General features: G+C 43.0%; 2 protein-coding genes across 5 annotated transcripts in view; both read right to left on the bottom strand.

The window, feature by feature from the left end:
* nbeal1 (neurobeachin-like 1) overlaps positions 1–2,295 on the bottom strand; it is a 42,193-nt gene extending 39,898 nt beyond the window's left edge. The window contains exon 1 of one of the 4 annotated variants that reach the window (XM_061032605.1): positions 1,966–2,295. In XM_061032605.1, coding sequence (XP_060888588.1) covers positions 1,966–2,016 — 51 coding nt within the window. In that variant the 5' untranslated portion in view covers positions 2,017–2,295. The remainder of the gene's footprint in view (positions 1–1,965) is intronic. The other 3 variants (XM_061032607.1, XM_061032606.1, XM_061032608.1) reach the window with 3 other exon arrangements.
* Positions 2,296–6,156: 3,861 nt separating this feature from the next.
* LOC132959767 (rho GTPase-activating protein 20-like) lies at positions 6,157–25,482 on the bottom strand. Its single transcript, XM_061032960.1, has 16 exons — positions 25,222–25,482; positions 19,842–19,927; positions 15,012–15,185; positions 14,590–14,739; positions 14,099–14,140; positions 13,929–14,013; positions 13,768–13,845; positions 12,861–12,927; positions 12,475–12,663; positions 12,223–12,389; positions 11,272–11,436; positions 10,520–10,632; positions 10,206–10,398; positions 9,952–10,066; positions 8,954–9,765; positions 6,157–7,742 (listed from the first exon to the last, which is right to left on the bottom strand). Exons 1-16 carry the CDS (start codon positions 25,273–25,275, stop codon positions 7,110–7,112), a joined length of 3,123 nt encoding a protein of 1,040 aa, XP_060888943.1. The 5' UTR covers positions 25,276–25,482; the 3' UTR covers positions 6,157–7,109.
* Between the last annotated feature and the right edge of the window lie 1,992 nt (positions 25,483–27,474).

Genomic DNA, 27,474 nt, shown 5'->3' with positions numbered 1-27,474 from the left:
GAAGTGGACGGAGCTCAGGTGGATAATAAGAGGAAACGTCTGATGTGTGGCTGACGGAGCAGGATGAGCTGGTTCTCTTAATGCGATGTGCTACTTCTACTGTCAACAACACACATCTGACTGACTCCTCGACGGGGAGCGGGGCAAGTGTTAACCTCTGACACTAAAGGCAGTGATGTCTCTGCTGGGTTGTCAATCATTAAACAGACAGATGGCATGAGGGACGAGCACAAAGTATGAAACAAACAACAACATTTCTTGTCGCCAAGTCAACTCTGTGCCACTGTGTCAGGTAGGATACAAAAGTGTGAGTATTTACACATAACATGCACGGTTGTTATCAGGGCAGTTTGAAGGGTCCATGTCTGGAGCTCTGCTGCCGTTTCATCCGCTTAAGAAGAACCTTAAATCTGCAAGCAGAATTAAAGACTCTGAAGATAAAATGAAGACATTTCCTAAACCCTATTTACAGAAACACACAGACAGTACTTTATAACTTGATGGTGAAGTTGTTCTAAAGCTCAGATTGAAACTAGACGACCAGTGTGGTGATTACTGATTCTGCAGTGAGAGCATGCTATCTGTCAAACACACCGTATCTAACCCACCGACTTTCTTTAGATAAGAACATCGTTGTGCTGTGTTGAGACAATAAGAAGCTGAGAAGGGGGAGCTAAGGATTGAAAAACATTAACCCTTTGGTGGGATACAAGGGGGTCTCAGAGCTCTCACACCAGCATTCCTTGTGTGATTACTGCAGGTTCTCCTTACAGACAACATATCCTGGCAACCCTCACATGCACGCACATATATACGCCCGTCGGCCATACCTAACATTTCTGCTGCTGAGGGAGAAGGGCAGGACGCTGCACACACACATATATATATATATATATATATGTTCAAATGCATTCCTCTCATCGTCTCATTTGCCTCACGCAGAGAGAAATATTGCCTCAGTGGGCTTGTAGCCAGCTTGAAATGAAATGATCCTTCCTTCCATGCAGTGCAATGCAAACACACACTGCTGCAAGAGTAAATGTGTGGCGTACGCTTGCAGCAATTGCCGGCATTTTCACAAGTGCTTGTGAGGTAAGACTGTGTCTGACTTCTGTTTTGAACTCAGAAACACCCACCGCACATGCATTGTGTTTGTGTCAGCACTCCAGCATTCACAGTTAGGATCATTCAATTAGATTCATCGTGTCCTAAACATGCAGGACACAGCTTCTTTTTTTTTTTTTCATGGGGTAAATACTCCAGAGCGGGGATGTGTAGCGTGTGCTCGACTGCCAGGGATTATTTAAGTGTGTGACTGCAGCCAGGCTCACGTGAGGAGCGGCTCAGGGAAGGCCGCTTTGAGTGGACGCCAGAACGCGTGCACGCTCTATCGCCAAGTGAATTAAATGTAGCCAACAGCTGACTCGAGGGGATGCTGTCTCTACTGGAGTTGCATCCATTCATCTTGAGTGTGAAAACAAAGCACTGCAGTGTAAAATTCTTTTTTTTTCAGCCTGACATATTGCATCCAAACTAGTGTAGAGCATTTGCTTACCCACTGACTGTAACATGAATGCTAAAAGTTCATAAAGCACCATGGCAACAGAGCGATTACCTGCAACACCTGATCTCAGGTCAAAGTAATTATCTGTGAATTTATAATTTATTTATTCACCTAATGTGGTCCCTGGCATTAAATCCTACAGCGTCTCCAAGCAATTTCATAAGTCTGGCTTTTACTGGAGTTGCTGTAATGTGTCAAGTGCATTTTACTTTGACTTACCGGGGCGTGCAAGTTCTGATATGCTCAGTCTGTTATCAAAAACGACCACTAGACATTTAAATGCCAAGAGAGAATAACCTTTTTTTACAATGGAGGAAATGTCCTCACACACTTGCCCATTACTTCACCTGATGACATTTCCTTGAAACAAAGCAGCCACAGTGTGAGTGCGTGTTGCATACCTTGGTGCAGTAGAGCATCCAGACTTCATACAGTCTCTCCTTGGACGCCATGGTAGGCTGTGGTGTCCACCCTAGGTCACTTCCCTGGCTGCTTCATGGTTTTCCAGTCATGAGCGAAACCTCTGCAGCTGCTGGAGGAGCGTGCTCAAAGTCATGGCTGTCCCCAAGTCTTGGAAAGGTCTGACACTCCTTAATAATAATAAAAAAAAAGAAAAAAAAAAGTGGCAGAAAGCATCCAAAGAAATTATTCCATGTCACAGGAGAGATGTGTAGTCCCAGAGGAGGCTCGGTGCAGCCGGGCCTGTGCGTCCACCTCGTCCTTCTTCTCCAAGAACCGGAGGGTAGTCCCAGCTCTGCCAAGGATAACAACACAGACAATTACGTGAATGTTTTTGCCACGGTAAAAAAATACACAATGCGGCAACTAGCAGCATTAAAAAATACCTCCAGAAACCCTCCCTGTGCACTTTGAGCTGCTAACTACACTGCAAAGAAAACACACACCATAAATAATGTCTGTTTCTCGTGTGTGTGTGTGTGTGTGTGTGCTCTAAAAATAAACTGAAGAGAGACTCGTTCGTCACGCCACAGCACTACAACGCCTCAGGTTATCACTCGACCTTACCTGGCCAAGCTAGCTAACAGATAGCTGTCAAAAAAAAAAAAGAGAAATATTTCTGTTTTCAGCCCTCTTTCCTCCTCCTCCTCCTCATGTGACAGAAACGCCTTCGTCCTCGAGTGTCTGCCCCCCCCCCCCCCTACAGACTTCTCATAAATACAAATATTCAACAAAGGGCTGTCTAGATAAAAAACGTACCCGTCGACAAACTGAAGACCACTCACCTGTGTAACGCAACGACCAACTGTCACTCTGACGCCGTCTCCCGAGTTGTCGTAACGGCGTCAAGTTTCCGACAACAACACCAAGAAGGCGAGCAACGCAACTTCCTGTCAGTGTACTGCTCGGTGTAATTTCAAAATAAGATAGCTCACACGCACCAGTTTTACTGCTTATATCAACAAAGCAATGTTTTAAAAGCGATTTCCTGTTCTTTAACTCTTGTATTTTTCAAATTAGAGGCTGTACAGTAATGGTATTTGTTTTTTTAATTTCACGTCTCGGGGAGGATTATAAAAAACAAAAAAAAATAGTGTTGGTATTTAAGCGTATTTAAGCTTGAGTTTGATAATTGTAAAATACGATTTTATAGGGATGGTTTAGCTGTAAAATAGCTCATTAAACAAAACTTTAAGGGAAATAGGCTCACAGAGATTTCATGGAGTTGATGAACACTACTCAACGAACCTTTAATTTGGTAAGCGGAAACACTGCAGACATTACTACTGCAATAACATCAACCAAGCAACTTATTTATGCTTAAGCTGATTTGTAGGTATGATATGTGTCATTTTGATCATTTCTAATGCGCAGACCTGTTTTTTTAAATATATGGCTTTGAATATTTCTAACAATACTCGGTATATTTGCGACAGTGTTCCCACTTTACGTTGTCGATGTGGAGGTTGCCTAGGGCTGGGCTTGGGTTGCAGCGCTCCATCTATTTCTCTTGATGTTTTATTGCCACCTAGTGGAGAAGATGAAAACTGCTGTTTATCACTAAGGTTGTGTTGTTGTGTTATTGTGACAACACATTATTTGATTTAAAATGACAAGAATAAACAAATATATATATTTATTATGAAAAGATATTTGTGCCATCATATTTAAAATGAAAAAAAGGAACAATACTTAAATGTTGCATAATATTTCTGCACTGTTCTCCAAATAGCACTAAAGCCCTTTTGAGTTATTTTTATGCACAGGTTCTCCTCTGCTGGGACAGAACATGAAAGAAAGAGAACTATAAAAAATGTTATTTAAAGGCAAAGAAGTTTAATTTAACTACTTGTTTTTTAGAGAAGAGGGCTTAACAACTTCATACTTCAATAACTGGCTATATGGGATCACAGCAATGTTTTCTATATCTCGCTAATACTTGGATAATTTTTTTATTTTTTTTTGGAGAGTCCTTATTCCAAATAAGCTGCTTCTTCAAAAAGATCGTTTCTAAAATCTTTTCAAGCGGTTGGAATTTATGAAAAAGAAAATCAAAGTGTGCCATTTGGAACTATTTCAGATCTAGGACTGCTGTTGAACAAATTTAACACTTTTTAATCAAAATAAATCTATTAAAAAAAAAAAAAAAGAATAGGACCAGCAGTAAGTTTAGAAATAAAAATGTGTATGTCCATTTATTTCATTTATAATAGGTGTGTCTGACCACGCCCCCTCTCTGGAACTACTACAAAATAAAAGCACAGTAGAATTTGGCCTCATTGCTCTGTTTTGATTGTCTCGTGTTTGGCTTGCTCGTCAGTATTTGGAGTGATGGAGGATTTGGGGTGAGGAGAAGTCCCACACCCCCTCAGCGGGATCTGTGGGGGTGGGCGTCAGAGGGGGGCAGGATACCGGGAGGTCGTCCGGGCTGGTGAGGGGCGCTGCTGGGTACATGAGGCTGAGGAAGGAGTCTCTGGTGTGCCTCTTCACCTGTCACAGAACACAGTTCAAACACTCGACAAACTCTATTTTCGTTTTTCAATATCAACTCTTCACAGATTTGTATCATTTCATATTGGAAAACCTGCTTTGTCATCATCAAATATTGAGGCTTGATTAAATGTATCTGGTATGAAAGTATAGGAGTACTTGTCCCTAGTGTGAGATCAAATTTTGAGATATTAACTCTGACCTATGACATCATACTATTGTTACAGCACTGATTTTAAATGTTTTTTATTTTATTTTAATGACTCTTAGAAAACGTCTTCACCTCAGTTGACACAGGTTTCAAACTCTCAGTCATGTAATTAGCTGAGACCCCCCCCCCCCAACCTGTCACTGTTTAAGCTCTCTGGGTTTTTGGCCCCGCCCCCTCATTCGCAAAAGTCTCTTCTGCTTTTCTTCTTTTTTACGACAGATCCAACACGTTCATACAAACATATATATATATCTATGTATAGAGGGAAAAAGAATGTAATGTCACTTTTTACATGTTTGAAATGTCTTCTTAACCTTCTTCTCGCTACAGATGACCACACAAGCAAACCAAGAATGACGTCATAATCAGATTTTATTTGCAAATACAGATTAGTTGGCGCATTAGCTTAGCATACATGCAGAAAGAAAAGGAGGTATAGGCGATGTACAAAAGCAACAGTGTTGTGGCCTAATGAAGCAGATTCAAGCTGCCTAAAGTTTAACACTTTAATAACGTGAACGTGCCAATACTCCCCACATGGGATCATATTTACACATTACGAACACTGGAACACGACCTGCGCTAACTTACATCAAGTCAGGCTTTTGTTGGCACCTACACTCGATGTCTACAGCAGAAGCTGAAACTCACAAGTGTTGTGTTGAGAAGTGTTTGAAATGTGTTGAATGTAAATAACAGTTTAACGCTTCTGAAAGAGCAAAGACTTCTTTTCTACAGACAGCACAGCTAGTCGTTCAATTGACGCTAAAATTGGCAAAAAGCGGTGCAAAGATTCAAAGAGACACATTAAGCAAGGTCTTCAATAAAGCATAAATATATATAAAACTCTACTTCTGCTAATTTAGAATACATTCAAAGGAAGAATATGCAATTTTTTCACACTTAAATGTCGCAGAAATCAAATATATCCTCTGAAAATAACTGAGTCATGACTGTCTACAATGAGTGTGACACCCGAGTCCCGCTATGACGATGCTTTCCTAGCCGTAGCTAAACTTTCTTTACATCTATAGAAGTTGTTTAATTGAGGGACTAGAAGAAGAATAACAAACTGTACTCGCCGCTTATTTGATTGTCAATGTAAGCGTTTTTTATATCTCGGTCATTTTGTGTAAATTTACGAGCAGTGTGAAGAGACGAGCACGATAAAGATCGCTAGCATCAGCATGCTAACACAAACAATGCACCGCGAGTTGTTTTGGTTTCATGCTGGTGCTCAAGGGCGACATCTGCTGGATGGATCACAAAAAGTCGCATATTCTTCCTTTAAACGAAGAAGCGCGCGGTAACAGAAGTGATGTCGTCACGACTGTATAATTATGAACGACACGCTGCTCCAAATGTGACTTGTGCAAAAAGCAAAGTGCAAGTTCTTGGCAAATGTGTTTATGTGTGCTCAGGCTGCATGTACACTACAGTCCAATCATGATGGCTGCTTCTGGATTATGTCCGTATGCAAAGTATTGTGCCATTGATTTTTGAGAACTTGCCAACAGAACAGAGTTTAGCATCAAAGGTTCATAACTTTAAAGTTACTAGTGTCGACACTAAGAGGAGATCGAAGCTGTACAGAAAAATGCATTGGTGGGGGGGAGGGGGGGAGTTACATGGAAGAGAACATGAAAAACAATTACATCTGAGAATCATGCTTTGACCAAATTAGTAAAAGTCCATTTCCTGTTTGATGCCCCTCACTCTGAGACCGCTCCTTTAATGCAGGATCCTGTTTGTGCATGTGTGTGTGTGTATGCAGCCTCATGTTCATTACACAGAGTGTAAAAACAGAATTTCCCCTAAATAAATAATAATAGTTAATTAAAGCGTCTTTAGATGACATTAGTTATGAATTGGCGCTACACAAAATGAAGATTCTACTTGTCCGAGATTTTTAAAAAAGGCAACATCCGGTCGTTTTTTAAATTGGCAGGTTTCAAGTTTGGCCCGATCGATTTTGAAACACAATCCAACAGTTTTAAACTTCCATTCAGATTTGTTTTTTTGTTTTTTTTTCTCAATTGAAATCATCTTAAAAGGTCGTTTTACTTCTGTGTGTAAATCCAGCCTTGAGGACGTTCCCTTCCATTGGCAGTAAGCTCGAGGCAAAGTTTTCAAATGTACCTTTTTGCCTTGTGTGAAATGAATTTTTCAAACTGTTTATGCTACAACAAATGAACAATTAATATTAAATATATAAGTCCACAGACTAAGGCAAATATTTCGCACAATTTAAGGGTCTGAGAACACAACAAAAAGCAGTAATTTATAAGTTGGCAAGTATAATAATAACCATATTCGTTCTTATCTAGGTATGCTAATGTCCAATGCGGGTAAGTGATTCTGCTTTCCTGCAGGTTGCAGTCAGATTTAAACAAATGATTCTTCAGCGAACAGAAGCTGCTCAAAGTCCGGTTCTGCTGTCGCATCGCTGCATCTCTTAAGCCACTCCCTGCGACTCTCCACCAGCGCCAGCGCCACCTGCTGGCTGCTCTTGGGGTTACCGTGTCGGTGCGAGGAGAAGTACTCCTTCACCGCTTTGGTGGCGTAGGGGGTGAGGCAGAAACGGGCCTCTGACGCCTCTCCCCGCCAGTCCACATCAGTCACCTTCAGCCCCGGGTCGCTGGGCAGCCGCGCCCTCGTCAGGCTGGAGGCGCGCCCCGCGACCTGCCGCCACGGTTCTGAACCGCGGCGCTGTTGGATCCTGGCTTTGGGCTCCTCGTCCACAGAGTGAGACTTGCTGTCCTTGAGGATGGACAGAGGGGGCTTACTCTTCTTGCCTCTCGCCTGCCCGTCTGTCACCTGAGAGTCTGTGGGAAAATGTAGACTACCTGTAGAGCGGTGGTGGGAAGGGGGGCTTGATGAGTTCTGTTTAAGCTGATAAACGTTGTGGGGACCTACATGACCCCGTCGGCCTGCGTCTTTTGACGTGATCACTTTTCCTCCTTCCTCTCTTTCCTCTGGGGAGAGTTTCCTGAGGGTGAACGACTCAGTGGGTCCTCTCTGTAAAATGGAAAAAAATATATACATAGTATTGAGCCTCAATCTGAGCCTCAAGTTAGTTTGAATTAAGGAATCTATTTTATATCGTAAGTTTCCTCTACATGATGCTCTTTTCTCTTTCAGTCACATTTCCCTTGAACGCCTGCGTTGAGGATTGGACGCCTAGAACTACGAGCTTGCTCACCTGTCGTGTGAGTTACGACGTTAAGATGCATCAGGGGAAGCAGTTGATCTAAGGCAGTTTAGCGAAAGTAGAGGTTTAACGGCAGGATCTGTGGCCTTACGTCTTTGAGTTTGCATGAATAAAAAGGTCACATCACAGAGCGTTTAGCTGCTTTGTTGGCAGGACATATCGTCCCCCCTTCTCCACCTTTTTCAAACAGTCCCCCCTGTGGTCTAAATGAAACATCTGTGCTGTGCTTTGGTCAAAATATAACATGAATCAAGCACCAGAGGAGGTTTGTGGCCCTGTATAAACCAGCTCTCTCAGAACGCTCCGTTTTGGTGTGTGTGTTTCTTTAAATATAACGACCCCCCCTGAGTTTTCCCGGTAGACATCACTCCTCTGTAGAGAGAATAAAAATGGCAGACCTGCACAAAAGTTTTGTTCTAGGCTGGGGGTGGAGATACCAGGGGAGGGGAGGGGATTTTTTTTTACCAGAATCCCACTGTGACATCACAAGGAGAGCACATTTGAAACGGAGCATTTTTCTCTGTGTTGTAAGACTTATGCAGACCACAAACAAAGGACTGGATGGGTTTATTTCACATTGTGTGGGTCAGTAGACACTCAGGTTACCCAGATATATGTTCAAAAACACTGAAGAAGTGAATTTTTCATAATATGTCCCCTTTAAGTAAGAGGTTGGACTCTATAGAGGTAGCTTCTTTCTAGCTTTTATTCTTACTGACTGACTTTTTATGTCTTATGGTGATGGGTACAGGCTTTCCCAGAGGTCCATTGTTCCTCTCTTCTGATCTTTCATTTCTGAATTTGATCCACCTCCAGCGTTAATTGGGTTTTGTTAACGCGCATTTGGCCCTAAAGTTTCACTCGTCCCAGTTCACCGCTGTTATTTCTCTCTCTAGTCAACAAGTCAGCAGAGACTAGTCTTTTGACTGGACCAAGAAAGCCACATTTTTGTCTGATTGCTACTTTTATTTGAGTGAAAATAAAAGAACTATGTATGAATTTGGATGTTGTTACTCACCCACATCGCGTCCTCTTCTTCCTTCTCCAAGCTGTCTTGACGCCTCCGGCTTTTCTTCAGCCAAGAGTTTGGGTGAAGGTTGCCGCAGCTCTTCAGGGTCGCCCAGTTCTGCGTTTCTTTGGGCGAAGAAGACGCTTTGTGACACGTCCCGAGGTCTCTGAGTCTGGCAGAGGTCAGGGGACCGCTCGCGGAGAAGGGAGCAGCGGATGGAGGCTGTTGTGTCTTTGTCACTTCCTGTCTGGTCGCCCAAAAAGTGAGGGAGTCCGAGGAGGAGCCGGTGGGTTCAGGGGAGTTTGACGGGCTCTCCTTCAGAGCTGCAGGCCGCAGACCTCCACCCCTATTGGCCTGATCTCTGGATGGATCGAGCGGGTGGAAAGTTGGACTCTTGGAAAACTCCTCTTCATCCTCTTCATCCTCACCAGTGAGGGCGTCGCTGCTCGGCTGAAACTTGGCCACGTACGCTATAGCCGGCTCCGAGCACCTCCGCCGCCGCTGCCCGTGCCGAGGATCAAGCGACAGCCACTCCAGGCTGGACGCTGCGTTCACAGCCGGAACGTCCCGGAGGGGACAGGAGAGCTCTGGATCGCGGGCGCTAGTTTCGGCGCTTCCCGCCGCTTGACCCTTCTGTTGCGCATTTGGCTCCGCGTCTTGGTCGTAGTCGCTGAACGTCAAGATGGAGTCCAGGCTGCCTTGAAGCGCCTTGGGTTTGAAGCGCTCGCCGCCGTAGAAGCCCGGAGAGCCGCCGCTGCTGGTGTCCAAATCGTTCTCCAGACTGTCGTAGGAGGAGTCGGTCAACGGGTACTGCCAGGAATCTGAAAAAAAGGATGCAGAAGTTAGAAGTTTCAAAATAAAATGCTGATTTTTCAGTCACATACACCCTGATTACATCTGGTTTCAACATTCTGAGGTAGTCTGGGTGCTTTTAATCTTCCCTTCCATTTGAAGTCTTAAAACCTACAGACAGCTGTCGTATTTTAGAAATGTAGATGTACCCGTACCTGACCCCGTCTCTTCAGCGTTGACCTTTTGCGCCGGCCCTCCGAACAGCGTCGATGGATTCTCCCCCAGAATCTGCTGACAGTGTTCAATCATGAACTTCACCAGGTCACAAACCTGCAAGACCAGGAAAGAAGAGGAAGGGGATGTCACGTTTATCCCAAAAGTCATCGCTTGCTCTCTGTCTGATTTACGGGAATGTTCAAATCGAGGTTTTTACGCTCTTTGACAAGAAATCGAAGCTTCCTTCTCTGACCTTCCTAGTTCCTTCTCCTTCCACCTCGGGGCTACAAGGCAATCCCGGAGGCCAAAGCATGCTGGGCGCGATGCACACCGAGAGGTTGAAGCTGGTCATCTGGTTCTCCTGGGCGTTGCCTTGGATGCCGTGAAGCATGGCCAACAGGTAGCGGAGCAGTTGAGTGTTTTCTTTGGGCAGACGGAAAATCATCCTGCAGGAAAACGGAAAGCGAGAGGAGAAACTCAAGGGACGGTGAAGCCTCTGGGAAATCTTTTTTTTTTTTTTTGGACAAGAGCGACGTGTGTGTGTGTGTGTGTGTGTGTGTGCGTTACCTCTGCACGTCCTGCACTTGCTCTTCCTCGTCATCGTCTTCATCCAGCACGTCCATCCACTCCTCGTGCAGCTCGCAGCACATCAAGCTGCCCGGGATGTTGCGCAGGAAATCCTAAAAAAAAAATATACATGCGCACAAAAAAAATATAAACCCGGTGTTTTCTCCAATATGTGACTGAAACGGTTTTATTGTTTGGAATTAAAACCTTTTGCAAAAAACTGAATTTTTCATTAAGAAGCCAATCGTTGTTTCACCTCAAAAAACTGTGAAACCACTCCCACATGTTTCACTCAATGGACACCAAACTAGAGTATCTTCATCTTTGGACTGTACTCAAAAAAACCCCCAATTAAAACAGGTTCTTAATGTGTTCTGTTCAATACTTGGGTTTCAATTCTGCCTCCAGCTGTTTAGAAACAATCCTAAATCTTTGTCTAATTCCAACGATAACAAATTACTGACAGTCTGACTTCTTCTGCAAAAACCGGCTGAACCCGAAGAGATTTCCTCTGCTGCTGCTTTGTAAACACATGACCTCATTTCAGCAGTCATGCACAAGAGCTCTCCGTTATCCCTTTAAGACAATAAAGGATTATAATCCAGATTACATTCACAGCAATCTGAAGAGGCCGTGCCGCTTAAATAGCTGCGTAACATGCGCCTGAAGGGCTGAGCTGGATGGAGGTGTGGTGTGTTCAGGCGAGGGTCGGTAATGTGTGGGATCGAAAAAGACGGCTCATACTGCGTCACCTTAAAGACCCCGGCGATGATGAAGACGTTGTCTTTAGCGAGGGGGAGTTGGAAAACGCCCATGTCCAGAGAGTCCCGCAGCTCCCTGACGGCCCGAGCCCCCGCGGGGCGACGGAAGATCCCCCTGGTGCTCGAGCCCTCGTGGTACAGAAACACCAGCATGTCCTGGAAGGAGAAACGATTGGCGTCAACTCCTTCCGTTTAAGGAAATCACCGCGAGGCAAATCATCATCAAACTGAAAGTTAAGCCACGGCATATTGAGCGCAGCGTCCTGATACAGAGGATCCGACATCAAGCAACAAAAACAGGCAGAAACCTTCAGCAGGACCAGATTCATTGGTAACCCGCACGGCCAATGAAGAGTATGTTTGATTGACGGCAACCAAAGATTAAACAAACTTCAGCGCCAACTCAACAGATGAAATATTAGGGTTTTTTTTAAGATTTATTTTTGGGCTATTTGGGCCTTTAATGTAGAGATAGGACAGTGGATAGAGTCAGAAATCAGGGAGAGAGAGAGAGTAGGGAACGACATACAATAAAGGCACAAAAAGCCCAAAAATTCAAATTGAAATCTTTAAAAAAAAAAAAAAAAAGTTCCTCTGACGCCCCAACACTCTTCGTCTGGTGTCTCCTTTGTCATATCCGTCATTTTCATTCAAGTATGTTGACGCAGCCTAGAAAGAAAAACAAAACACCATGTGGTGCCTCATTTGCGGAGGTTTCATGTTGTTGCCGTCTGCTTGCCGCTTGACGCGATTCAAATCTAACAATTGTGTTGGTCCAATGAAAAAAGTGTACGCTGCTGCGGTCCTGGGTGGAAACATCGAGTCCAGGGCTACAATATGTCAGCGACTTACTGGTGCAATGCCATGAAAAGGCCATGACGATGACTTCAGTCTGAACTTTGCCTGAGGTGCCGCCACAAGTTTCCCAGCGTGTCCACTTACCATGATAGGCTTTGGCAGCTTGTTGTCTAAACAGATAGTGTTGAGAGGCTGGCAGAAGAGGCGGCCGTGCGCGGCCTCCGACAACTCGTTCAGGTTGTAGGAGGAGCCGCGCCAGAAGGCCCAGGTGATGAGGGAGCGCCGCCTTTTAAACGGCTTCTTGCACGTCTCTGAAAAAAAAGAGATGTCCGTGAGTGAGTCAGCGTGGAAAAAAAAAAAAAACAGAACAGGATAATGGCGTAGGGGCGATCTGACCTGCAGATGCATGCTGGGTATCAGCGGGTCGAGGCTTCAGGATGAACTGACACTGCTTGTACACCTGCATCTGCTCCACCTGCATGGCCCGCTGTCGGTCCGCGGGCGACGCGGGCGTGTCTCTGCCGCCCCCCGTAGCCGCGGTGTGTCTCACATGACTCATCTGGACGCTGAAAGGAAACTCATGACCTGAAAACGGGGACGAGGAGATCATAAATCACTTTTTTTTTTTCAGCCGTCAAACTCTCTGTGAGCCCTCTCGTGTCTGTGCGGCAGGAGCGACACTCTTCTCTCCTGGGAATCAATGGTTCAACTGTGTCCACAACAAACAACAAAAAAAAACAGGGCATGTCTCATGCCCTGCAACGAAGATTTCACTCACTGACCGATCAGAGGGTAGAGGTTGTTGTCCCTCTTGGAGATGACCCACATCTGGAAGTCTTTTACATTTCCCTGAACAAAAAGAAAAGAGACAAAGATTTCTCTGTTACAGGTTGCACACTTTTTGATACTACTGACTAACATGGCACCAACTAATCATGCATCCTCCAGACTCCAGGCTCATATACTGAAACTGAAGATAGTTTAAAAAAACAGATTTTTTAGGAACCTTTGCAAAAAATCTTTAATTTGTTCCTTCTGTACTGACATTCTTGTTACCTATATCTTCATATTATATGACGTATTCTCAACTTGAGACATATAGGTCTTTCACACATGCAGACAAAAATCCCGATATTTGCCGGGAGGAGCTGCATGTGTGAACGCAAACGCCCGCATTTTTTTTTTTTTTTTGTTTGTTTGTACGCACTTCAGCCGGAGTTTCTCGCAGAGAGTCCGAGTGAGATGATGTGAGAAGGCAGCAGGATATTCTCGAGCCAATTGGAGGGAGACCTTCTTTACTACTTTGCGTGGACTTCCATGGACGCAAAGTTTTCCTAAAATGTCCAAGTATGTCCTGGCTCATTCTAAAAAAAAAAATAGCCTGTCCAGATGTTTAACTCCAAAAGTTCCAGACACTTTGAATCCCAACTGATGTGAAATAAGTGAGAGGTATTCACTAAAGGTTCTTGGCTGAATATTATTATCACTGTGCAGTCACATTTGCACCTAATCACTCCTCAAAGTGGGCCGATTATCTTCATCTCACTCTTATGAAACTGTGGTTTTGAAAATCACAGAGGAATATTTTTGAAAACTTTTCCAATAAGAAGGTAGAATTTGTTTTCTAATTTATGTGCACTCAACTTATCAGTATTTACAAAAAAAATCAAAAAAAAAATCATTACTTACAATGATGCCAAACTGCTGCAAGGCCAGTCGGATCACCTCATTGGTCGAATCAGAGTTGCTGACAGGAAGTGTCTTGGTCTTAAAACAAAGACGACATATTAGACGTGCTCATCGCAAAGCGCCGGGAGGTTTGAAAGGAAAAAAAGTAAGAGAAGACTTACGACCGCAAAAGTGTTGATTCCCTTCCCGTACACCCTCAGAGGAATAGTTTTCGGTTCTTCTTTCTCCTTCTCTTCTCTGATCAGACTGAAGACGAGAAAACAAACACGAGTCATCCTCGCTTCTCCTCACAAAGACGCGGACGCAATTAACGTGTTCGGGCGGAGTTTACCTTTTGAGGACGGAGAGCCACCTCTCCTTCTGATCGGCACAGCTGAGGAGGAGAACGTCGATGAAATCATCACATTTCAATCTTCTGCAGAACCCGACGTCAGAAAATGACAATTTGCCTCCTGCGGGACTCTTCTCAACCTTGTGGGCAACCTTTTGCTTTTGGGTGATTTCTAATCTTTTAAAGGGTTTATCAGCATTAAAACGTTTTATTGGGTTCCGGCAGGATTTTAATTTCAGGCCAAGCGGGTTAGATAATTGGTATCCACCAATTAAACAATTCAGTATGACTGTAAATAGGATCTCTATAGGAGAGCTTATGCCTCATCCTGTGGTGTTTAAGGTCAAGTTTAAAGCAGCGCCAACATATTTACTATTGAAACAAACGTTGCCAACAAGAGGCAGCATTGGAATAAATCATCTTGGAAGTGAGACCACCTGAGCCTTTGGTGTAAATCTTGTTGAATTCGTACGAGTTAAATTCTCGGGTACCTAAACACGGCGACACAGTTGCAGGTCGGCCAGCCCATGACGAAGCTCCTCTCTGGAAACGTGCTGCCCTCGCACACCTCCTCCAAGCATCCCGCCGTCCACATATCGCACACGCACACCTGGGCCTTCTGCTTGAAGTGGCTGGCTGACCTGAGAGAGACACAAGCAACACACACACACACACACACACACCCTTATTTTACCCATGGACAAAGGTATTACGAGATTGGATCAGTGAAGGATGTGAGAAAGAGCCAAAATGTCCTTCATTGCTCCACACAGGGATAATAACACACACACACACACACACACACACACACACACACACACACACACACACACACACACACACACACACACACACACACACACACACACACACACACACACACACACACACACCCACACCCACCCGTGCTTACTTGGCTTTGGCGATCACAAGTATGTCGTTGAACAGGAAGAGGTGTCTCTCCTGGGTTTGCATCCCCGTTTTCAACTGAGCATGGCAGTGGAGAAGAAAAGCCCGATCGGAGCCGGCGAGGCAGGACTGGACCAGCGGGCAGGACTCCGGGTTCACGGGAATCACAAAGTTATCCCTGGAATCAAAAACACACAAATGTTCAAATGTCCTGTTTGTGCAGAATGAACAAACCAACATTTCCTGATAGACAAATGTCAAGGTCAAACGTATCCAAAATACTCGGCGACAGAGTGTAACTTTGCCACCTTTTGATACATTTTTGGGGGATTTTTCCATCTCCAACCACATTTCCCATAAATCATTTTCCTTCATGCAACAAAGAAGTGAATTTTATCATAGTCAGACTCTTTGGAAAGTGACACGTTTTGCCAAAACCTCCTGCGTTCCCAGCTTCTGAAGCTAAAAATGAAAGTCATACAGTGTGTCTAAGTCGAGTAGGTTTTCCATCTTCTTGCACCAAATGCATCAAAATGGATTTGGTTTTCAGCAATCAATCAATCTGTTTGTGTAGTTCCAATTCATAACCGACGTTATCGCAAAGACATTTTGCAAAAAGAGCCGGTTTAAACTGTGCTCTTTGTTATGTTCTTTATAAAAGAGCCAACGTTAATCCACCATGAGCAACAGTGGCAAGAAAAAGAAACGACATTTGAACTCGAGCGGACAATTTGGTGAGCAGCGATCTACCGCAAACACAAGATTTATTTTTAAAGTTACTTTTTGGGCCTTTTGTTTTGCCTTCATCGGATAGCTGAAGAGTGGTGGAATGACGTTGCAGCAAAAGGCCGAGGTCGGTTGGAATCGACGTTCCAAGATTCGACTTTAGACTTCAGAATTTTTTTTCTGGCCCCAAAATTTCCGCAACAACGAGCAAAACAACACTGGCAAGGAAAAAACTGCCCATTAGCAGGCAGAAAGCCAGAGGAGAACCAGACTCATGTTGAACAGCTGTTTGCCAAAACTGCGTTTGGGGTTGAGAGGGGACAGCGGGAGATGCAGAAACCTTTTTTTTTCTATAAAGCATCTCCTCTAATGTTAACATCCAGGACTCCTAGAGACGCATTTATCCCACTGCAACGTCTACCCGTCATGTTGCACATCGTTGTCAAAATTGGTTGAAGCCAAAGCCGCTTTGAAACAGTGGACGATGCAGCGCAGGTCGTGTTACTAAACCTTTTTGACAATGTAATACAGTGACCTGCCTTTGAGCAAGCGTGACTGTCCTGTAATGCCAAGCAGCTACCTAGTCATCGGGTGAAACCTTTCCAATCTTATAAGGAGATGTCTGAGGTTTTCAGAGGACATGTTTGCCGCTGACGTCCAATTGTAAACACAAAGACTTAGTCAGCCTCTCATGACGGCCGGTCGGTGCTTCGTTTAGGAGATTATTCCCCGTCAGATCCATGTCTCCCCCTCGCTGCTTCAAAGGATTTAAATCAAACACTGAGTTTGTATTCAATAGAGACTGATGACAGATCAAAGAGACTCCTTCACTCTCCATTATTGTAAAATTGTGTTATGCTGTAAAACGCTTCATAGCTGATTAGGTTGAGAGAAGAGTGCAGCATGGGGTCAGGGAATCTTCAGGTTTTGAAGGAACAATTCTCAAGTCGGCTCTTGTGTTTGCAAACGGCCGCTCCGCCGATTCGTCCGAGTCTGCTTGAGTTTTCCGCCCGTGCAAAGGAAGTTCAATACCGCTGTTGCTGATGCTAGCTCAGGGCGGATACATGTTGAGCGTCTTTAAATGACCTTAGTCCGGAGATGGCTTTTGTTATGCTTTGAGCGATACAAAATAAAAGCTGACAACCTTTAATTCCCTTCCCCTGACAGAAAGGATCTTTAAAAATGGTAAGCAAGAGGACATTGGGGGAAGGACTGGTGCAAGTAAATGCAAGTGTATCGGTTCAAAAATGGTAGAACCCAAAGGTATGCACTTATTTATTTGATAGGGACAATACAAGTGAAGGGATTTACTTTTGAATAAGCGTGACCGATTGGTTTCGCTAAGCAGCTACTTAGTCATGAGAATTCTACTGAATATGGCGTTTGTTATTCTTTTTAAATCTTGTTATATTTCTGATTAAGGAAAGCACATTGACGGTTTGCCTCCCCCCACCCCCTTGCTCCCTATCCCTCTTCCTGCATCTTATCCCATCTCTCCCCCTATCTCTTTCCAAGCCCGGCGCAGTCTAGTCCTGTGAAGGCTGTTTCGTCATGAGCCGGGGATCCGGCCTGAAGATTTCTGCCTTTTAATAAGACAGTTTTTTCTTACCACTTTAACTTTTGCTGCTTTGCTAAAGTGCTCATGATGGATAGGCCGAATCTTTGTAACATAACAATGAGTAAGGTCTTTTACCTGCTTTTTGTAAAGTGTCTCGCGATAACACTTGTTATGAGTTGACGCTATACAAATAAAAATTGATTGATTGATTGTGGTCATATTCAACACACACTGAGTGTTAGTATGAAGGTCTTAAAGCAGAAACGTTTGGGCGCCTGTACAGCTCAGTTGGTAGAGCAGGTGCCTTGTGTGTAGAGGCTGGTTCGACTCTCCAATCCCCCACTCTCTCGCTCCCCCGCAATTCTTGTTTTACTCTATCTGTCCTGACCAATAAAGGCCGAAACAATCATCTTAAAAAAAACCCCAGACATAACCACTGTCAGCAGTCCAGGCGGGTCCCACCTCTGTGGGATCTTTTTAATGAGGTTATTTCTTCTCCACTTCGCTCCATATGTTCAAAGGCAGAGCTATTAGTAGGTGCCTGATCCTCTGAAAAGCCTGGTTACAGGAGGATTATCTATCCGAGTGGATGCAACACCTCAGTCGGGGGTTGTGCGCGAGGTAGTTAGTGCGTGCGTGCGTGCGTGCGTACATGTGTGTAGTTCGAGGGTTTTGTTAGAGCTGCCCGACCCTGGTGACCTCTATGTAAGAGAGGTGGAATGCGGATGACTGGTTCTAAGAGCCTCCTAACCTTGTGTAAGGCTGCTGGCACTTGTGGTGACCCTGAACAGAAAATAACACCTGTAGTTACACTTTTCTACATAACTGCCACTGAGAAGGCTTAAACTGCGGGGAGGGGGGAGGGGGGGGGGGGACATGCTTGATATCTCACAGCTGATTGTTCTTTTCCCTGAAGTCAACGTGCTAACATTGTGATTTGTCCCTTCTGCAATAAACTGTCCAATTGACAGTGTTGCCTTCAGGCCCTCATCATGCAGTATGTATTAAAAGTGTTCCATTTGGTTTAATGGAGTTATGCTATCTGTGTGGGAAAGTCTTATTGGATAAGCATGTCCAAATGTTGCAAAGAATGGAATTGTCTTTGATCGCAAATAAGGTTATCCAAGGGAAAATTGGATTTGTCATGACTATTAAGTAATCGCTGAGTCATCTTCATGTTGCTATAATTGCTAGCTATAACTAGGACACGATCAATACCTTACTGTTATCGTTTACTTGACCATAACATGGTCATTTAGTTTAAATCACTGCATTATGATTCAGTCATTATCACGATGTGAACACAAAGTTTAAAAAAACGGCATCATCCTGTATTCAAGATGAGTAAGTTCATCATAATTACTGTGTTGCTCTAGCGTTGTAGTGCTCGAAATCGGTCTTGGTCTGAAGACTTTTTGAAGGTCTCGGCCTCATCTCGAAATCGAAAGCGTTTTTACTCGGTCTTGTCTCGGTCTCAGACTGGGTGGACTCTAGAGTTTAAATCAAGACCACCACTGACAGGCTTTTTACTCCATGTCATGACTGTGATTGGAAGGAAAATTCCCCTTCATCTTCAATCCATTTGTAGTTTCTTACAGTCCAGGGTGTAACCCCGCCTCTCGCCCAATGACAGCTGGGATTGGCTCCAGCACCCTGCGACCCTAAACGGTAAAAGCGGTATAGATAATGGATGGATGGATGGATGGCATTTGTAGTTTTTTATCCCCCGGGTTATGGCCTTACTGGTGTTGCGGTCTAAGTGAGTGACACGCCTCCTTGCACACAAGATGATGATTTTTCCAACTTTAAACCACAGCTGTGGCTCAAAACGTGCACATTTTGGAATGACAGTAGAAAACCGCCCTAAGTAGCCATATCTCCCAGCACTCACTGTCGTTGAAGACCAAAGTTTGTGAAGGAAAGTCAAAAGAGAAAATGAAGAGGAATTATCCGTGTAAAGGAGAGAAAAAAAGAAACAGGAAAAAAGAGGAAGAGGAGTAAGCGTTGGGACACTGGCAGGCATGACGGTTGGATGGCCCCCCAATTGATTTTTTTCCTGGGGCCCCAACAGACTCTAGAATCGCCCCTGTGTCTCGCCCTGCCTTGGTCTTGTTCATGATCCCTAAACGTCTTGGTCTTGAATCGGTCTCGGAGCACTCTGGTCTCTGTTAGTGTGTTCCTGACTACAACCCTAGGAACACCTATCATAAAGTCAAAATCATTAAGCCAAGGTCAAGGTGTTAACAGTCAGTCAAGACCTCTAGAGGTTTTTCATTGTCATTTTTATTTCTTCAAGATCACCAGGTATCTATTAAGTCAAGATCCTTAACATATTATTACAAGTCAAAATCACTAAATAGTCATTGAGACCAAACACCCTGTTACCAGGAAAAGATACTACAGTTTTACCATCTAGTCAAGATGAATATGTCACCGTTTGGTCAGGCTGGATCACTAAGTCATTGTTTATTCAAAGTCACTGCACACTTCAGTGCGGAGTCATTTCATTCGTTAATCGATCCGTGAGTGCTTAATTGTATCTTGAAGTACCTGGAGAGAGTCTTGGACCTGGTGAGAGCCTTGGTGATGACGAGAGACGGGGCGGACTGCCGTCGATATGTCATAGACTTCATCCGCTAAGAGAAACAAAATGAGAAACAAACACTTCATTATTAACATACACTGCATGTTGTGTGTTTAGTATCCAGGCTAAACTCTCTTTACCCAGTAGGAGGGGGGAAATGACTGGTTTCTTGGACGATTCTGCACCAACGCAGTGACAGAACATAATCAGTTATCGCATAATGACGTTGCTTGTAGAAGTCCAGCCACGGCTAGTCCTGTATCATTGATTTATTTTCGGTTTAAAATGTAACGGCATTTACGCTGACATTGGTACCCAAAGCGCTCTCTAGATAACAAAAGAAGGGGAGTCCCTATTTATCTGACTGCTTGTCTTCATTGATGTTAAAGTGGCCAAATTGGGGCGCTGGTGGCGCAGTATGGAGGCTGTAGTCCCTCAAGCGGGCGGCCCAGGTCTCTCCCTGATTTCTGACTCTATCCACTGTCCTATCTCTCCAATAAAGGCACATAAAGCCCAAAAATAAATCTCAAAAAAGTGGCCAAATTTGGATGCAACCAATCCTGATGCATGGTGATATCGAGGCGCAGACGGGATAATCCTAATCGATTCGAATCGTGAGACCAGTGACATCGCACCGTCCTATAACCCAGGTGTAACACAAACAGAAAAGTTAGAGTTTTTTCTCTCACTATGACATCATACGGCTGTCAAGATAACTACCTTCACACTTGACTAAAGAGCCAGAGAGAGGCGAGCAAACTGTACCCTATGGACATGTAATGTGTGCACCCTCTACACTGGTTACATCAGACTGACCGTGGCCTCCAAAAAGACAGGAACAGTATGCTAAAGAATTTAAACACATGGGAATGTCAGAGCTTGGACGTTAGCCAGGTGACAACATTTTTACAATCTGTATTACCTTTTGTACTCTACCTGCCTCTGCTGGGACACGGCTGACCTCTCTCACACTTTAGCTATGCGATGACGCTCGCTAGCTAGACGGTTTTTATGCATATATTTCCGAATTGAAATGTTGCTTTACACATCATTTGCATTTTAGTTGTCTCTTTAAGTATGCTGAGGTGAAACAGGCAGCGTAATATGAAAATAATCTGCTGTTCCCATTGCGCTGCAGCCTTCCAGCTGCCGCTTGCAGCCATATTGAGATCCTATTATCCTAATTTCTTCACGAGGATCATTAAAGTTTCATTGGATCCAATTGTAGGAGGATTTGTGAGTGTGAAGCAAGGTGACAAACAAACATTACATAACCACAAATTATTCTCTGCATGCCCGATTAGAATATTCTGCCGCCTCATAGTCGTTATGTTCAGTGTGGCTATTATTGGCCAGGTGGACAGGCTGAAAGAAATGTCCTGTGTTTACAACATAAGGAATCATATGAGACTTTTGCACCAGTCTCTCAGACCAATACATAGTCCCTATGCGCACCCTCCCCTCCTCCCCCCCTGGAGATATGCAGCCCACAGATGATTCCCATTTTAGTATTTTAGACCAAACAAAGTATTTTCTTTAGTTCATGGAGTCTGATGGTTCAACATTCCACATTCAGGACTCTACAATCGTCATCTCTTGAGTTGGCGGGGCCGTCTGTCTTCCCTTTTATGGTGGCCAGGCTAACGTTTGGTGAGGGAGAAGTTTAAATGGAACAAAAAAAAAAAAAAACAAGTATGGAAAATATTCAAAACCTCGAAGTGAAACATAAAGAAGCGTAATGTAGCGCCATCTTATCAGTGTGAACACAGAGCTGAGAACAACAAACCCAGAGGGAGTCTAACTTCAATCTTAATTTAATAGGTCATTACTCAATAATGCTCTTTGTCATCTTTTGCATCTCAAAAAATGTTTTTATGAATGCTAAATAAGCTGCTATCACTTTGTTTTTTATATTTATATAAAGTTTGAAGTTATCATTATTTTATTTGAGCTAAAACCTAAGAGCAGCAACCGTAAGCTTGTTACTAGCAGGCTTATGTTTAGCAGGAAAATTGTATAAAAACCACCTGAGGTTAGCATGTCAGGTGGTAATTGTAACACTAAGTACAAAACGAGGCTCTTGAAGGTCTGCTGGATTAAGCGGCGAAATCTGGATTAAAAAAAACGAAGCCAACGTTGAAGTGCAGTTCCTTGAGTGTCCACTTGAGGCTTGCTTTAAAAACACAGGAAGTCACATACACACCAATTCTAATATGCCCATTTTGACAGCAAAAATAAACATGTTTACAGCCTGGTACAAAAACAAATTGCGGCCTTTATAGTCCATGTCTTTATTGACACACACTGTACAGGGGCTGAGTTTTTTTTTTAAGTCATACATTTTGATTTAATGAAGGATAAGAGAGATTAATAATTAGCATCATGACTGATATGAGTACAAGTGGGAGCGTAGTAGCTATTTGTTAGGAGGCATAGGGCCCGCCCAGTGGCGATTCTAGGGTCTGTTGGGGCCCTTGGCAAAAGTTAGGTGTTCTACTGTCGTTGCAAAATTTGCACATTTTGGGTTGCTGCTTTGGTCCAAAGGTTGTCAGCCCTCTGGGGCCCCCCTACTGGTCTGGGGCACCCATGCAGTTGCCTGCCTTGCCTGTTGACAAGCAGCGTCCCTGGGCCCACCTTAACTCAACCTCTTTGCCTCTTACATGTAAGAACCAAAGTAAGACAGAACTTTTAATATGGCTACTTCCATTGATGGGCTTCAAAAGTGGGATTCAGAAACTGATGGGTGATGTCACTGAGAGTACGTCCATGTTTTTTGCTGTTGTTTTTTTACAGTCTAAGGCTAAGACTAGGTAAAACTCACTAAAGTTGGTAATCTAGCTTCTCATTCTGTTTGATCGTTGACTTTTTTTTTGTTTTTTTTGTTTTGTTTTGTTTTGTTTTGGGGGGGGGGGACGGTGTTTTAGAAGTCTATTTAGCAGCATGGTCAAATAATGAATACACAAAGCTAACAACACACTCAGCATCTCCAAAGTGAGAAAAGATCTATCTTACAACTGTGTCCACACATTTTTGACATTTCACAATGTAACATCATTGATTTAGCAGAGTCACACAGTGGTGAAATATTCCTTTCACTCAAGCCAAACAAGACAATGTTACCTTTCACTCCTAAAATAAACTAGCATATGGTAACATGGAGATATGGGTTTTTATGCTGGGAAACCCAGTTCTGATAATATTCACTGCACTACAAATCAAAAAATGCAGCTTCAGAGAAAAGTCAATCTCACAGAGCATCAGAATGACATGATGGCGACTCTTTATTGATGCATCTTTTTGAGCTAACAAGCTGAAGTGAACGTGGTACCAATCGTTATTGATAACAAAGGCGAGGCACATACTGGAACCTCTGCTTTACTATTTTTCAGAACAAGACAAGAAGTCTGTTCAGGTTCTCAGTCAACCAGGTCTTGTTAAATCCAAAGCTTGATCCAAAGGCAACCAGACTTGGTTGAAGGTGAAAAGTCTTCAAGATCTTCAACCAAGTCCAGCTGCCTTTGGATCAAGCTTTGGATTTAACAAGACAAGAAGCAAATACATTTAATTAACAGCGCTATTAAACTCAGCACATCCTCACATTTGAAAGCTGGAACACAGAAATATTTGACATTTTTGGAAAGCTACTTTTTAGCAATGAGTAAGGTATTTTACCTCCTTTTTGTAAAGTGTTTCGAGATAACACTTGTTATGAGTTGAAGCTATACAAATAAAGATTGATTGATTCAAGATTAAATCACCTTTTAGCAGTAAATTGCAGGGTGTGAGTGTTAAGCAGGGTGCTACTTACATACATTATTTACATATGAAAGCAGACACTTGACTTTTAATGTGTTGAAGATTTTACCTTCCAGTGATATAAACCTAACAACGTCTGTTAGCTTAGCGGGTAAAACTGAACTATTTTAACCCACTTCCTTTAGCATTTATGAGGTGTTTATGAAACATGATAATGTGACAAATCCTTACAGTGTGCCAAATCATTGAGTTAACTTTCCAATGAAGACAGGTACCATATTGTATAGAACAAATACGTTAAATTATAGGCTAATACCGCAGTGAAAATCATTGTTTATCATTTGAAAGAGATACTTAATGTTGGGATTTTTTACAATAATTACTTACTGTCAGTATGTCTGAATATAACTACATTATAATAATGTATATCTCTTTATCTATCTATCTATATATATTTATATATATAGGGCTACATGGCAGAGAAGATTTGCCAAGTTTTTCATGGGCGCAACCCACATTCTCAGCTCTGCTGCTCATCCCACAAATGCATGTTCCTTACAAATGTGGCACCATTTAAAAGTGAAATTCTGACAACAAAGAAATAATCTACCTTACTTTTTGAGCAGTGTTTCTATAAAGGCTGATGCGAGGAGGGGGTCTTAAAACAAACCCCACTCCACTGGTGAAAGAAAGGTTGCATGCAAAATAGATGCTAATGTTAAATATTAACCGCAAACAATTACAACCACAGACATTTATGTTAAAGTATCTCATTCATTTTCAGAACTTAGTCAGAATATTACACCTGTTTCATGTTCTCTATGGTTAGCTGTTGACTCACAGCTAACTTTAGTGCCTTTAAGTCCATCCTTAGGGGGGCAGGCAACTGCATGGGGCCCCCAGCCAACAGGTTGGCCCCTAGGGCTGACAAACTGTAAACCATAGCAGTGGCTCAAAATTTGCTAAATATGCAATGACAGTTGGAAACCTCCCAAAGGCACCCCGTCTGATCAGTCACTTAAAGTAAATGACTGAATGTTGTTAGTCTAGCTCTAAAAATGGGGAGACACTTGAATATCATCAACTTCTATACAAATTATATTGTGGTGTTTGTCCATCATTTTATTTTTTTTATTATTTTTAATGGCCTTTATAGTTTTAGTTTGAAAATTGAAAATTTGAAAAACAAATTTAAACTTTGAAACTTTAAAAATAATTTTACATTAAAATAATTTTTGTTGGTGTCAGACATATTTAGTGATGAACTCTGCTCCAGTGAATTTGTCCCCCAACAGACTCCAGAATGGCCCCTTGTCTAACCCCCCCCCCCCCCCCCCCCCCTTCACAGTGCTATCATTCATGTTAGCTACCTCCGAGAGAGATACGACAACTTTCTGTCCCTTTTAAATGAGCGGAAGTGGAAACAAAGACGCTCAAACGAAAGAAATCTGTCGCGTAACAATCTGCGTGTGGAGACAAACGGACTCTCTGCGCACTCGGGTTTGAGTTCATCACGCCATAACACGAGTTTATAACTTCGTATTAACAGATGTATTAACCGCGCTGCTAACAGAGATTTTAGAGTCATACCCGTTTGTTTTCTTGCAGTCCGAGGCTGTCCTGCTGTGGAGACATGTTGTCCATCCAGCCTCCAGACGCCCTCCGGCTCCCTGCCCGGCGGTCCTCAGGTGATGCACTGGAGACAGAAATATCCCATCAATATCCTCCGCCTCCGGAAGGAATGAACCATCCCAACGCAAGCTCGTTAGAAGAAGTCCCCGAAAAGTTTAAATCAGCGATCAGGGCGCGTGGGAATCTGCGAGGAGGACAATGTGGTCAGATTAAGAGTAAAAGGAAACTCAGTTGAGGTAAAGGGTGTCTCCCTCCTCACTATCAGTGTCAGGCTGCGCTGTTACCAAAAGCTACTCCTGTCTGGATTATCAACCACTCGTTAATGCGTCTTTACGCACAGATCGGAGGCGGCGCCAATACGCAGCAGAAAATAGGTCTGGGCTATTTTTAACCACATTGCTCCATTCATTCAGCGGATACACAGATTTAACCTCCAAACAAAACCAAAGAGAAAGTTGGGATTTTTTGTTGTTGTTGTGGATTCAAAATGTGGTTTGCTGTGGGCGAGAGCACCAACAAAATTCCAACCTAGAATAAAAAGTCGAACTCAACCAATATGTTAATCTACAAGTTTGACTTCTACCAATTTATGAAAAGCTTGTTAAACCACGTGACTAAATTACCTAAAGTAAAATGAAATAAAAGTTTTTAAAAAGCGACTTAAATTAGGGTTATTTTAGTTTCTCTTCCTCTACGTTACTAAATGAGATTTTTAAGATGCAGCTGAAAAATAAATCAACTTCAATTTTTTAACACTTTGCATTATTTAAAGGACAATTAAACACATTATAGTTTCTAAAGCCACCCAATAGGTGATCACTAAAGATGATGTCATCTAAAAGCTGATGGATCAATACAGATAAAACACCAGGGCTTCAGTTGTTACCTCTTCAACTTAAAAAACCAAAATGTCCACATCCATCAGTCTGGAGTCACTTTATTAGATTCCTGTGTCTCTGGGAAACTGTTATGAATAGTACTGAGTGATATCTGGGCCATAAGGTCGTAATGTAGGGCACATTCAAAACCTTAGAAGAAGATATTCTCTTTACATTAACCCTACAAATGAGATGTTAAAGTTCTACAGCTGTAAAACAACACATATGAGATCCATTAAGGTCTACTCATTATATATTATGTACACGGGAAAACAAGCAGGGAGGTTGTGGACAACTCCAAAAAAAGGGAAAGGTAACTATTGCCCCAAAATCGATTGTTCTGCTAGATTCAGAAGTGGGCCACAAAGTGGGCTAAAGAAGGAACCAGGCCAGAAAGTAAAGAACAGACACGCAGAGTGTTCGTTCCCCAAATTGGCCACAATCAGCCCCGTTAAAAGTGGATCACTCCACAATCATTACCTGCCCTCTCTGTTGATAATGAACAGCCTCGGGCATGGCAAAGAAAAGTAGCTGCTCTCCCCCCTCCACCCCTCCTCCTCCTCCTCCTCCTCGCTGCGCGCACGCCCGACTTTCATCACGACAAACACGCTTTTTCACGCCCTGAAAGCATCAATCAGTCGGCTTTGATTGTGTCCAAATGAGGGAGCAGAAAAGTAGTCCCTCACGGCAAAATCAAAATAAATGCATTACTAAATACCCAGCCCTACTAAAAACATTGTCCTCCTTTGCTCTCTTTTTCCCTTTAAACAGACAAAAATGTTTCAAAATCAAATTCAAAAACCTTTCTGCGACAACAAAGAAATATATCCATCAATTACAGCTGTGACCAAAACAACACTTTTACTATTTGAATCTGGTCTGATTAACTCTATCAGTAAATCGGGACAGGGAAATGTATCTATAACATTTAAAAATCTCATTTGAATTCATATTTATTTATATATAAATTATTTGTAGTCAGATCAATCATCTTTATTTAATACACAAACAAAATACATTTTTAAACCTACCTGTTGAATCACATAAACATCAAATAAAACTTACTGTCATCCTGATGTCATCTACTTAAAGCTATTATTCACCTGAGACTGTGATAGAACATGTTTCATTTTAGTTTCATGTCCTGTTTGATAAATGTAACAGAACAGTACAGTCCTTGACTTTTCCCGGGACAGGAGGTCAGCGCTGACTCGTTCAATCTGTCGCTCTCGTGATATATTGTTGGAGCGAGTTCATAGTTCTGACTTGAGGGCTCGACTGATATGTGATTTTTTTTGGAGCCGATATCGATATCGAGGAGAGAAAAAAAATC

This window comes from Labrus mixtus, chromosome 24, assembly GCF_963584025.1.
Source record: "Labrus mixtus chromosome 24, fLabMix1.1, whole genome shotgun sequence".
In the NCBI taxonomy this organism is placed as follows: domain Eukaryota; kingdom Metazoa; phylum Chordata; class Actinopteri; order Labriformes; family Labridae; genus Labrus; species Labrus mixtus.
This window is presented reverse-complemented; position numbering and strand designations above follow the sequence as displayed.

Bases quoted from the DNA above. Each gene is read 5' to 3' on its own strand.
- LOC132959767 (XM_061032960.1), bottom strand. From the start codon at position 25,275: ATGGACAACATGTCTCCACAGCAGGACAGCCTCGGACTGCAAGAAAAC. The intron at 14,014-14,098 runs GTAAACTCCGCC...TCTCGTCTTCAG, and splicing joins TGGCTCTCCGTCCTCAAAAG to TCTGATCAGAGAAGAGAAGG. The intron at 12,928-13,767 runs GTAAGTAATGAT...CTTTTTGTTCAG, and splicing joins TGCAGCAGTTTGGCATCATT to GGAAATGTAAAAGACTTCCA.